At 37.6% G+C, this 12,582-nt stretch overlaps 1 protein-coding gene across 5 annotated transcripts in view; it reads right to left on the reverse strand.

Moving 5' to 3' along the window:
• Positions 1 to 12,582, reverse strand: part of KDM2A (lysine demethylase 2A) — an 85,665-nt gene that overhangs the window by 26,240 nt on the left and 46,843 nt on the right. For all 5 annotated transcript variants that reach the window (XM_006102511.3, XM_023743835.1, XM_006102509.3 and 2 more), the window contains 5 exons: positions 6,916 to 7,022; positions 6,462 to 6,555; positions 5,137 to 5,290; positions 4,119 to 4,234; positions 516 to 642 (listed from right to left, as the gene is read on the reverse strand). In XM_006102511.3, coding sequence (XP_006102573.1) covers positions 516 to 642; positions 4,119 to 4,234; positions 5,137 to 5,290; positions 6,462 to 6,555; positions 6,916 to 7,022 — 598 coding nt within the window. The remainder of the gene's footprint in view (positions 1 to 515; positions 643 to 4,118; positions 4,235 to 5,136; positions 5,291 to 6,461; positions 6,556 to 6,915; positions 7,023 to 12,582) is intronic.

Here is a 12,582-nt window from a genome sequence, read left to right on the forward strand (position 1 = left end):
GGTGATCAGAGGGGAGGGGAAGGGGGGTGAGAGGAAGATGAAGAGTGTAGAGGGGGCCAGATATATGGTGATGGAAGACGATATGACTTTGGGTAGTGGGCACAGCATGTCATATACAAGTCATGTATCACAGAAATGTACAATTGAAACCTATGACACTATTAACCAATATTATCCCAATATATTTTATACATTTTTTTTAAAAAGTAAGACACATACCAGAAAATTGATTCCTTTCTTGAGGAATGAAGTAATAACAAACTCAGACAGAGATCCAGAATATTTCATTTAGCCTAGTAATTCACATCTGGGTAGGAGATCAGCTGTTAACCAGCATTCAACTCCAACGACTAAATTTGGTATTTTCAGGTAGATAAGTAAAAAAAAAACCAAAAAAAACACACACACAGAAAAAAACCCACAAAAAACCATTGAGCAACAGCCTGCTGAATATTCTTGGCCACACCCTCAATCCTGTAGGGTGTCTTGAAAGTTTGTATAGGCAGAAAACTTACCCATGCTGAGGGACTCTTTCTGAAATTCCTTGGTTAGGTGGGAGCGGTTGGTTATGCAGTACACATAGCGCTCCAACACATACCAACACATCTCATAGTAGAATGGATAGCGAAACTTATTTGGAACCTACAGAAGCAAAATAATGAGAAAAGAAAGTTAATATCAACTTTAAAAGCGAGTTAAATAACTATATCACTGCAATAATTAATCTAGAAAAAACTCTCTAGTCAACCTGAAAACCCAGGCTGGCATTTTCTATCTGACAACCTAGAAAATGTTGATCTTGGGAAACAATCACTAAAGATAAATGGTACTTGGAAAGACCATTCAGAACAACCAAAAAACTGTCATTATTTATAACTTCTGAGTAGGAAAGCATCAAAAAGAAGTTCTGAGACAGAGAGTTACCATGTAAGACACAATATACTTAATTGAGAAAATTGTTTTAGGGTTCTTAGAATACAAAGGCATGTCAAGCATCTGGCCTTTACTATAGTTCTACCCTGAATAAGAAGGCCATGGAATAAAGAAGCTAATGGAAAAACAGAACATGAAATTAAGTTATATGTTTTTATTATGTCCTTACATCTATGAAAGTATAATTAGAGACTCATTTTCTAGCTATATCCAGTCCATGACACAAGACTGAATATTTTCCCTGCTATCAACTCTCAGCTTGCCTGTCTTGCACTTTGTAGTTTGCCAAGATGTTATGTCCACAAATCAAGATTACTGTTCCACATGGCCTAATCAGTCACTATCTTTGTTTTCTTTCCATTTTCCCAAAAAGTGGCATGAAATTATTCCAGCTAAATAATAATAAAAAAAAAGAATAGTCCTTAAGATCTACCAAAGCCAAGGAAAAGGCAGATCAGTATGTATTATTCAGTGAAGAAGACCAGTGATGGGGACTATCCTAAATACAGTTTGTTGTTTTCATTTAGAGAGGCCACCTTTCAGAAGAATAAGCAAAACATCATGTTAAAGACTGTTCTAAATATGCAACTCCTGAGAATAAGTTCCCATCTCCTTTTCAAAGCTGCATGTCAGGTAGTCTTCCTAAATCGAGGTGATCTGGATGGGAGCCCCTTTTCAAAACCCTTCACCAAGAAAGGGTACAGCTCAGTGGTAGAACATGTGACTGCAAAACCCTTCACCAGGTCACAGGGCACTTTCCTCATCCAAGGCAGGAGAGGCATGTACTTCTCATTAGTTTTCCAACACAGAGAAGCCAGGCTCTGGGTCTGGGTCTCTTACGTGGCTACAACAAGAAGAGGTTTCTCCTCTCTTATTTAAAAGTCAAATTAATTTACTTCTCCGTAGATAGGGGGATGGACCACAAAAATTAATATACGATCTCCCCAAATTAAAGCCATTTTGGACTCTTCAGAACTGAGTAATATTGATAAGAAAAAAAAAAAAAGAAAATACATAATAGAACATTCAACTTTTTATTTTTTACTTGAACTCATCAGATTATGTTAGTAATAGTCAAGATATCACATACCCATCCTGCCCCATTACATTTTACCTATACTGCCAGACACCAGAGAGCATATCAATTTCTGAGACTGGGTTCAAATTTTTTGCAAAAATTTTTAGCTTCTCATTACAAAATTATTGATCCTTTCAGCACTATCAGGAGAATAATTACTAACACTTAAGTTTATATAGTATATTTCTACACTGGCATGGCAAAAGTAACCAAAGCAATGCCTTAAATTTATATTTCTTTCATAAAACATCTTTTTATATTCTTCTTTAAACTTGGTAAGTATATAGAGATCAGTAATATATTGGTATTTAGCACATAAAACGTTGATGTAGAAAGCAATTAAAAACAAAACAAAACACTACTTCATTTTATAGAAACATAGAAGGGTTCCTTATTTGGAATAAAAGAATTAAGCCATACTTAAGAAAAATGGAATAATATGTAATAATATTAACTACTAGAGGCCCGATGCACGAAATTTGTGCCCTCGCAGCCCAGCTTCGTCCGGATGGTGAGATGGTGATTCTGCTGTTTGGTCTAATTAGCATATTAGCTCTTTATTATATAGGATGTTTGATCTAATTAGCATATTAGCTCTTTATTATATAGGATTATTACAACTTCAAACTTATTAAACTCTTTACTATCTTTTGTAGTTTCATTACGCTTAACAAACAAGCAAAAGTTCACCTTTAGGAAATTCATTTAAAAAGCACCGTATTCTCTCTTAATTCTACTAATAGGGCAATCCTTGTAACTCCAACAGTACCAATCTTGTGTATAAGACAGTAAGTAGTTCCTAACCAAAATAAATGTTTCAAAATAGACACCAAAATAGTTAACTGAGCATGTTCACAGTAAACAGGCCAATACTTATTCCTTCTAAAAGGTGTAAATTCTTTACTAACTGCTACTTTTTAATTTTTAATTTAAAAACTTTCAAGTCCACCAAAAAGTTTCAAGTGCAGTACCATGAAGACTTCTCTAACTTCTCCAAGATTCACCAATTGTTAACATTTCTCCATATTTGCTAATCTCTATTCATATATGCTGTTATTTGCTGAACTACTTCAGAGCAAGTTATGAACATCACATGCCCTAAATATTTTGTACTCTAATTGCTGTTTAATGTCAAAATATTCTGTACTCTAATTGCTGTTTAATGTCAATACCATTTATACTTCAATCATATACAGATATAATTCAGCCCTTACCAACTAGGGTCTGCCCTATTTAACCCTAAGGCATGGGTCAGCCAGCAAGTAGCAGCTGATGGATTTGGTCAACTATCTGTTTTATAAGGCCTGTGAGCTTGGAGTGTTTTTCACATTTTTAAATGGTTGAAAAAATACCCTAAAAGAGCATTTGTGACAGGAAAAGTATATGAAATTCAAATTTGTGTCCATAAATTAAATTTTATTTTATTTAAACCATGCTCAATCTTTTAAATATTTCATTCTACAAGACAGAGTTAGAAAATAGACAGATATTGTACGGGCCACAAAGCCTAAAATTTCTACTATCTGGTCCTTTACAGAAAAGGTTTGCTAAATCCTGCCTTAAAGTACCTACTGCATGTAATGAACTAACTTTTTTCCTATACGTCTAGAATGAAATCAGCTCTGTACCATCCTAGGGAAAACAGAAACAAGACACACAAATCATTTTCTACAATACTTAATTCTCTCATAGATTTCTCTCAGTTGAGAAAGGCAGTATACACATTTCTATATTAAACTACAATAGTTTGAGTGTTAGTAAAGAAAGATACATGAACTTAAAGTTGTGTATCTTGAGTTGATAAGTCCCATTACAACAAATTATTCTAAGAGCATAAAAATGAAAAACATGGCTCAAGACACTACCAAATGTCTACCTCTACCCCCATAAAAATCTGAGATACCAAGAACCTCTATGAATTGGAGTCCCCCAAAACAAGCATGTAGATCTTGTTAAAACTTTTCTTTCAGTGTTCCCAAAATGTGAACACTGCATTTTAATCCAAAGAAAAATTAAAGTTTTGAGATAAACTATCAATGAATCTCTTATAACATTTATCTAACTGGAGTAATCCTGTTCACATCAACTGTTATACAGAATTACTTACCCGTGTCCGATCTTCAATGTTGTATATTTTTAACTGCATGGGGATATTGAAACTGTGCAAGAAATTGCCTCCAAACACTAACGTGTCTGTAGGAGTATACACAGCATGAATCCAGCCTAGAAGAAAGGGAATGAAGGGTAGTAGCTGTAAGTACACATTATAAAATGGCTCTTTCAGAGAACTAGTACAAGATTCCTACACCACACATTTTTTTTCTGCCTCTTAGTGGCTGGTCAGATTCTTTAATCTCTTGCAGTTTCACTATCCTCTATAAAACATAAATTATACTTTACATGCTTGTTGGTAAGCAAATGAGAAAATGAATGTAAAGTGTTTTTTTAAAGCCTTGTCGAAACAAGGCCACCAAAAATTTTGGTTGCCTCCCCCCCAAAAAATTGGGAGAGAGATGTAACAAACTTTTAATAAATGCTGCTTCTATTTATTGGAGTACCTACTATGATCAGGCTCAGTATAAGAGTTTACATGTATTTTCATTTACTCCTCACAACAAAATAAAACAGAGATTTAAACACTTGACAAAAGTGGTTTAGCAGGTAAATGCATAGTCAGAATTCTAATACATGTCTGTGACCCTAAAAGCTGTGCTCTGAGTACTTATTTTGGAACTAATGACCTGATAAAAAATATTACTAATTCAGCACTTTCTTTAGCTTTCACAGTCATCCTCTAGAGGAGTAGGTAGTTCTTAACCAGAGGTTTGTATATCACCTGCAGAACTGGTTTTATCTAGAGATTCTGAATTTCTAGGGATAATGTGGGGCCCAAACATATAGATCTGAAAAGCATCCATTGGCAATTCTGATTTATACCTTTAGTGGAAAATCACTGCCTTAAAAGAAAAAAATCTCAGCATCCACTGCATAATGACAGGAAAGGACACTGTTGTTTTCTGCCTACCCCAGCATCATAATCATTCTTGGTAGTAATCCATCAATTCCTTTTGACTTAAGAAAAAAAGTGGCTAGAGTAGATAATCCATTTTTCCTATCCTGCTTACCTGAGGGAATGACGAAGGTATAGCCCTGCTTGAGCTCAATGCGCTGGCAATCTGACACCCGGTCACCCAGAAAGATGTCTCCCTGTTTCCCTGACAGCAGCCAATTCTCGTACAGCTCCAGGTTGTGGGCTGTAGGGGGGATGAGCCAGAAGACCTGTGAGTTAAAAAACTTCAGTCTGTTAACCGCCATTGACATGACCCAGTCACCCCCCTCAACTGATAAATAGGTACAAAATTAAAACCAACATGTAGAAGAAAGGCAAGCAATTCTCCCAGCCAACAAAACTTGATCACTGGGAAATTCTAAGGGCCCCAAAAAGTACATATTGTTTCATCCTCCACTTGATGAAACAGCATTAGAGTTTCCCTGAGATTTGAATGTAGAACAAAGAACCTATCTAAGACTCAGAGAGAACTGGGGCATTGGGCTTATTACCTAGGCAGTCCCTATTCGCCCCTGGCTGTCTGGCCTCTATAGTTCTATTGTTAGGTACAAAATCTTTAAGAGACTGTCTGGGTTGCTTTGTTCCAAGGTAGCGACCAAGACCAAAAGAATAAAACTTAAGGTACCCCTTACATGGATCCAAAGTAAATAAAATGATTTTGGATTTAGAGGTACAATTGTTCTAGATTAGGACCTCACATTTTAAAAGGTTTAAAACTTTATCTGTTTTTATTCCAGTTTTACTTTTCTCTCACAAATGCATTCAATTCTAAGGGGGAAAAGGGTAACAATAAGAGTATAATACTATAAACCCCTAATATTAGTTCTAGATTTCCATTCTCACACCATTTCAGAAACACCCCAACAAGTTGAAATATAGTTCTTTATAAATGCGAATAATCTTTCAAAATCTATAACTTCAGAAACGTCTTAAAGGTATCCTTTAGTTCCATTTTACACCAATGCCTCCATATAGGGAAAGGTAGTTTAGATCTCAATTTGCTGATTTCATTGTGAATCTATCCAAAATTTGTGTGTCCTTTTACTATCTTATTATGCTCCCACATAGAGAAATTATCTTGTCCTCCTAAAACCACTTCCTTACCTTCATTTGGAGAATTCTGCTTTGGGGATCTACAAACAGGACTGTTGAAGTTTACTAAATACTATGCAAATATTGGCATGATCATAGTGGTCTAGATGAATACTAATTCCTACTGAATTCTAGCCAAGAAGGTCAACTAAATCTACAATTCTCTCTAGATATGAGCAGGACAATCTCCTAATAGAATCATCTCCACGTATATTAAGCAAGCATGAACTAAAGCAAAGTCATATAACCAGTGTCAGATTCCAACCCCCATCACAACTACAACCGTACCTTTCCCCCTTGATGGATGTGATACCAGACAGAGGTACCACCAAAGTCGACATGGAAGTCAGTATAGCAGCCTCGAACACTCATTAGACAGTACCTGACCCAAAAAAAAGCAGCAGTGTTAGTGCACTGATGAGAAAAAGAGGACCCGCCCCACCACAATGCCATACTCTCCCCAGTGCACTCCCTCTATCTTCCATCTAATCCACTCCCAGTCAGTGAGAGAAATGCAATTGCAAGTCATCTCATTACCAGTATAAATTTTTTTCTTTAACCATGTGATCATGGGCTATAATACTCTTACATACACTCTTCCCTTTGGGACTGTAAAGGCTACTCTAAAGAATTCATGCTTTTGATCATTTAGGATACGGGGCACGGCGCCTCAGGAACCAGTCCTTGCTACTACTTTGGTCTCCCCTAGCACACTGAGGAAAATGCAGGGTAAGCCACTTACTTCTGCACTTTAGGGTACTGCATCTCCAAGATGGCATTTGTTGATTCAGTCTGACTTTCCTTCAAATGCCTTGGCCACATGTTGTCTACCCAGTCAATGAAATCCACCTTTAAAAAGGAAAACATTTAGGCTTCAAAGGTAGGGTCAGGATTAAAGAGAATTTTAAAATCAAGAAAAATAGAATTTTGCCCAGCCGGTGTGGCTCAGTGGTTGAGTGGTGACCTATGAACCAAGAGGTTGAGGTTTGATTCCCAGTCAGGGCATATGCCTGTGTTGTGGCTAGATCCCCAGTAGGGAGCGTGCAAGAGGCAGTTGACTGATGATTCTTTCTCATTATTGGTGTTTCTATCTCTTTCTCCCTCTCTCTCTCTCTGAAATCAACAAAAACATTTTTTTTAAAGAAAAATAGAATTTCTCAAAACACACACTGAAAGACTAACTATAATTATAAGTGAACTAACTAAAACAATCTGTTGCTGAATCTTAGTATCGGTGGGCAAACATTCCAGTAATTATTATTTAATGAGAATAAAGACTAATGGTTCTATCAACATGATCATAAAGACAGCACTAATCAAAGTGAAGTTATTAAATAACAGTAGTGTCCAGCCAAGCCTTCTCTTCTGTGTTGGTTCTGGTATAATCAACTCTATTTTTTTTGGATACAATAAGAGGCACTACCTGGAAGGTACCTATAAACTAACAGAAAGCTATAACACTATTAGAGCAACTAAGATATCAAAAGTTAAAAAAGACAGACAGAAAAAAAATCCAGTAGGGATTTGAGCTTTGCATGAATCTACATGGTTAGAAATCAGAAGTTCCAGGTCATGTTTTCTCAAAATCTTATGTGACTAGTGTGGCTCAATGGTTGAGTGTCGACCTATGAACCAGGAAGTCACAGTTTGATTCTAGGTCAGGGCACATATCTGAGTTCTGGACTCAATTCCCAGTAGTGGGTGTACAGGAGGCAGCCGATCAATGATTCTCATCATTGATGTTTCTATCTCTTTCTCCCTCTCCCTTCCTCTCAATAAAAATATTCTTAAGCCCAGCTGGGTGTAGCTCAGCAGTTGAGCGTCGACCCAGGAACCGAGAGGTCACCGGTTCGATTCCCGGTCAGGGCATATGCCCAGGTTGCGGGCTCAATCCCCAGTTGGGGGCGTGCAGGAGGCAGCCGATCAGTGATACTCTCTCATCATTGATGTTTCTCTCTCTCTCTCCCTCTCCCTTCCTCTCTGAAATCAATAAAAATATATTTTTAAAAAATTCTTAAAAAATACATACACACACACACACACACTAGAGGCCCAGTGCTTGAATTCGTGCATGGGTGGGGTCCCTCGGGGTGGCCTGTGGAGATCGGGCCCCAGCTTGCGCCCCTAGCCTCGCAGCCCCGCCTGGCACCCCACCTTGGCCTGGCGCTGCCCCCTCATCTGCTCCAACATTCCGTCTGCAGGCTGCCGCCCGGCTCCATCAGCACCTGGAAGCCGGGCGGCAGCCCCGCCCCCTACCACTGGTCACTATCTGCAGGGCAATCAGAGGGCGACTGGGTCCCCACTCGCATCCACCTTGGCCTGGCACCACCTGCTCCACCATGCCACAGCAGTCCCCTTCTCCTCCGGGCCCATTGGGGCCAGCAGCAGCGCCGCCAACACCCACCATATTCCACGCAGCCCCCCTGGTGGTCAGTGCATGTCATAGCAAGCAGTCAAACTCCCAGTCTCCAGTCAAATGACCACCCAAGGGAACAATTTGCATGTTAGGCTTTTATTATATAGGACTTTTATTATATAGGATATGTTTATTGATTTCAGAGAGGAAGGGAGAGGAAGAGCTAGACAGAAACATCACTGATCGGCTGCCTCCTGCACAGCCCCCACTAGGGATCGAGCCCGCAACCCGGGCATGTGCCTTTGACTGGAATCGAACCCAGGACCCTTCAGTCCACAGGCTGATGCTCTATCCAGTAAGCCAAACCAGCAAGGGCAGAAATCAATAAAAAACATTTTTAAAAATCATATGCAAGCCCCTGGAACTCATCTGTAAAATGAGAATAATTACCTGAAAGAGATATTATGAAGAGTAGATATATCTACATGTTAAAATTTTTTGAAATAATATTATCAGAATTTAGGAATCTGTTTGAAATAATATGTGCTGAAAGAAATGAGAAGTGAAAACATATGAACTTATTTGAACACTTTACACTGAATTGTAACATATCCTGGACCTTCAAATGTCTATACCCAAGCACTGAACTCTAAGAAACAGTCTCAGTAGATAAAGTGTGAGCCAAACAACCATGAATCCAGCATAGCACTGACATTGTAAATATCTAACTTATGACTGTAAAAAATATGTAGCTAGTAAGCTTTATAACAACATCTGTTTGATTAAAAAATACACATCTAGACAGATGCATACAGTCTGTGCATAATGAGATGGGACAGGTGTCCAATGGACACCCAGATGTAAACTGTGGGAGAGTGTTTGGAAATGACATGCAAGTTGAAACAAGCAAGATGAGGAGCAACTATGAAGGTTAACTTGTTGCTCCATTTCAAAGAAGTTCTGCTTAGGGAGCCACCAGTTTTAATTAACCAAGCATTCACTGGGCCTAGAACACTGAATGAAACCCAGATTCCTTTCTTTCTCTCAATCAAAATCTACTTTCTGTTCACTTAATGCAGTAGCCAGCATCTCCCATCTTCTGGTAATATCCTTTAGAAAGTCTTTATCAAAATAATGAATAATTGTACTTGCTCAATACACTGTAAGTTCTTATGTCCGATGGGGGAGAGGGAAATTAAGAAACACATGAGTATTCCTTTATCAGGTGTCCATTCAGAGAAAGCTGAACTACTCTGGCCAGAATTTCTCACCTACAACAACAAGTCACTCATCTTGGCCTTCCTTTATTTGTTTATCAGGTTGTCTGACTTCCAGGAGAACACTGTGGTAAGGTGTTCATACTTTTAATCTTTAGGCTCTAAATGGCTTCATCCATTTGAGAGCAAGTAGAGATAACCACCAGTTTCTACCTATTCTGCACCAATATAGGCCCAACTGGCAAGAAGTCTAAATACCTAGGACCTAATGTATTCATTCATACACTGCAAAAACAGCTCATGGCCTTCCATAAACTAATTTCCCCATCACCAAACAAATCTGCACATTGTATCTGTTGCTAATTTTTATCTATCTCCCAGTTACTGCTGGAATCACAGCAGTAAACAATCTCTCTTGTCTCACCAAAGAATCCCACTTTATGCTAGCATCCACAATGACACTTAAAAGTTGCCCACCTTACTCTCCCTGCGCACCTGCTTTTATACATTCTGTTCCTTCTGCCTGGAATTCTAGTCTTCCTTTGATTTTCTTAGTGAGAGTGGAAGGGAAAGAGGGAGGGACGGAGGGAGAGAGAAATAGTGATGTGAGAGACACACACACTGATTAGTTGCCTCCCACATGTACCCTGACCAGGGCTGGAAGTGAATCTGGACTGGGAATCTAACCCACAACCTGTTTGTTCGTGGGCCTGATGATCTAACCACTGAGAAACACAGGCCAGAGCTAGTCTTCCCTCTCTTTGCATCATTATTTCCTTCACGTTAAGTTTAGGTATCACGTCCTTCAAAGAGCTTCCCCAGTTTGCCTCCAGTTTAGTCCTTCCTATTGGCTTTCACAACATTCTCATTCTGCATTTATTCTCTTTTGAAGCATTTCCATATTGAAGTTGATATAAATGCCTATCCTCTGGTCTTTCTCCCCATGAGACTGAGCATTTTGAGGATAAGGATGGCCTTATTTTCTACAGTACCTCTGGCACCTAGCACAGTGCTTAGCATGTGGTAGGCACTTGAACTAATAAGCTAAATTGGAAAATATGAAAGATCATAGTGAACAAGAGATTATATCGTTTATGTAAAAAACATGAATGAATACACTTGTCAAAACTCATTGAAACGTACATTTAAAATGGGTACATTTTATTGTATGTCAATTGTGCCTCAATAAAGTTGATTTTTTTAAAAAGCATTATTGAGATATATTAGAAAAGACCTAAATAAATGGAGGGGTATACTGTGGGCAAGAAAACCCCCAAAACAGTAAGTAAATAAATAAATGGTAATCCAGCAGAGTATGTTACCGCTTATATAGCAAGGTCATAGAAAGCTTGCTTGATTTTAGGATGTGACCTTGGTAATAGCTCACTCAATCTTTCTGGCCAGGTTTTAGGTACCTTAAAGATACTTGTGCATTATCCCTTTGTCCCTAGAAAATTTTCTACTTCTGAGCCCTTCCACAGATTCTATTCCTCCATTTAATGGTACAGAATTTTCTAATTTTTATAAAATGATTTTTTATCAGCATTTTAAAATCATTAAAACTAGGGACATTGCTCTGACCGGTTTGGCCCAGTGGATAGAGCGTCGGCAAGGGTCCCAAGTTCGATTCCAGTCAAGGGCATGTACCTTGGTTGCGGGCACATCCCCAGTGGGGGGGGTATGCAGGAGGCAGCTGATTGATGTTTCTCTCTCATCGATGTTTCTAACTGTCTATCCCTCTCCCTTCCTCTGTAAAAAATCAATAAAATATATTTAAAAAAAACAACCAAAAAACTAGGGGCATAATGAATCAATTAAGTATGTTACAAAGAAGGCTTCATGTGTAAGTAACACATTTCTAAATTAAAAAAAAAAATGAAAAAGTATGATCCAGATCAAGCTTTAATTTTATAAGTAAAACATATTTCTTTTAAATTGAAATTCTAAAAATATTAAGGAACACATTTATAAAAATAGGTTATTGTAATTATTACATTCCTCACTTAATTGAACTCTTTATTTATTAAGTAGACCAGGTTTGGCTAATAACAAAGTTAAATGTACCTATATTTCCTGTCTTCCTGTATTTCCATATGACCAAACAAACGAAAATTACTATTAAAAAAACTTTTGTCATTCTACGGGGGGAAATGTTTTCTTAATGAGAAATTCTGTATTTAATTATAGCATCTCAAGTTATAAGAAGCAATGACAAAAAATTATCTATTCAGATAATAGTGAAATACTGTGAACATTTTCCCACTGGTCTATACATATCTATGTATTAGTATAATAACAATGTAACTTAGTAGTAAGCTATATATATACACACATACACATAATGATATTAAAAGCAATTACAATATCTTAGCTTTGAAAGTCAAAGGGATAAAACATGGAGATCTTGACTTTAAACAATTAGTATATTCCAAGTTCCAGGTGTAATACTTGACAAAAGTGAGTTCTGAGTCAGGAATTAAATGAATAAAATTTGTCTGTAAATGACTAGGTGTATTTCAAAAGTGAAAGCAATCCCCATCAGAAAAATAAGTTTTCTCAATGTCCTGTAGACAGTCACTACTTTGCCAAGAAATGGGTAAAATCAGCATCTATCTTCAGGAGAGCTTGGATCAAAGACTAACTTTCCCTAAGTATGGAGTGTCAATTTATTGCTACTAGTTATCCAGTAGAATCTACTCAAAAAATAATTTCATAAAACAATCACCTAGCTCTAAACCAGTTTTCTCCCAAGCTTCTCAGCAAACATAAACCTATAGGACAGAAATTTATAAGGCAAACTTCCTATTGATAGTACTTACAAGAGTGAATTTTAAGA

Source organism: Myotis lucifugus, unplaced genomic scaffold (genome assembly GCF_000147115.1).
Source record: "Myotis lucifugus unplaced genomic scaffold, Myoluc2.0 scaffold_415, whole genome shotgun sequence".
Classification (NCBI taxonomy): Eukaryota; Metazoa; Chordata; class Mammalia; order Chiroptera; family Vespertilionidae; genus Myotis; species Myotis lucifugus.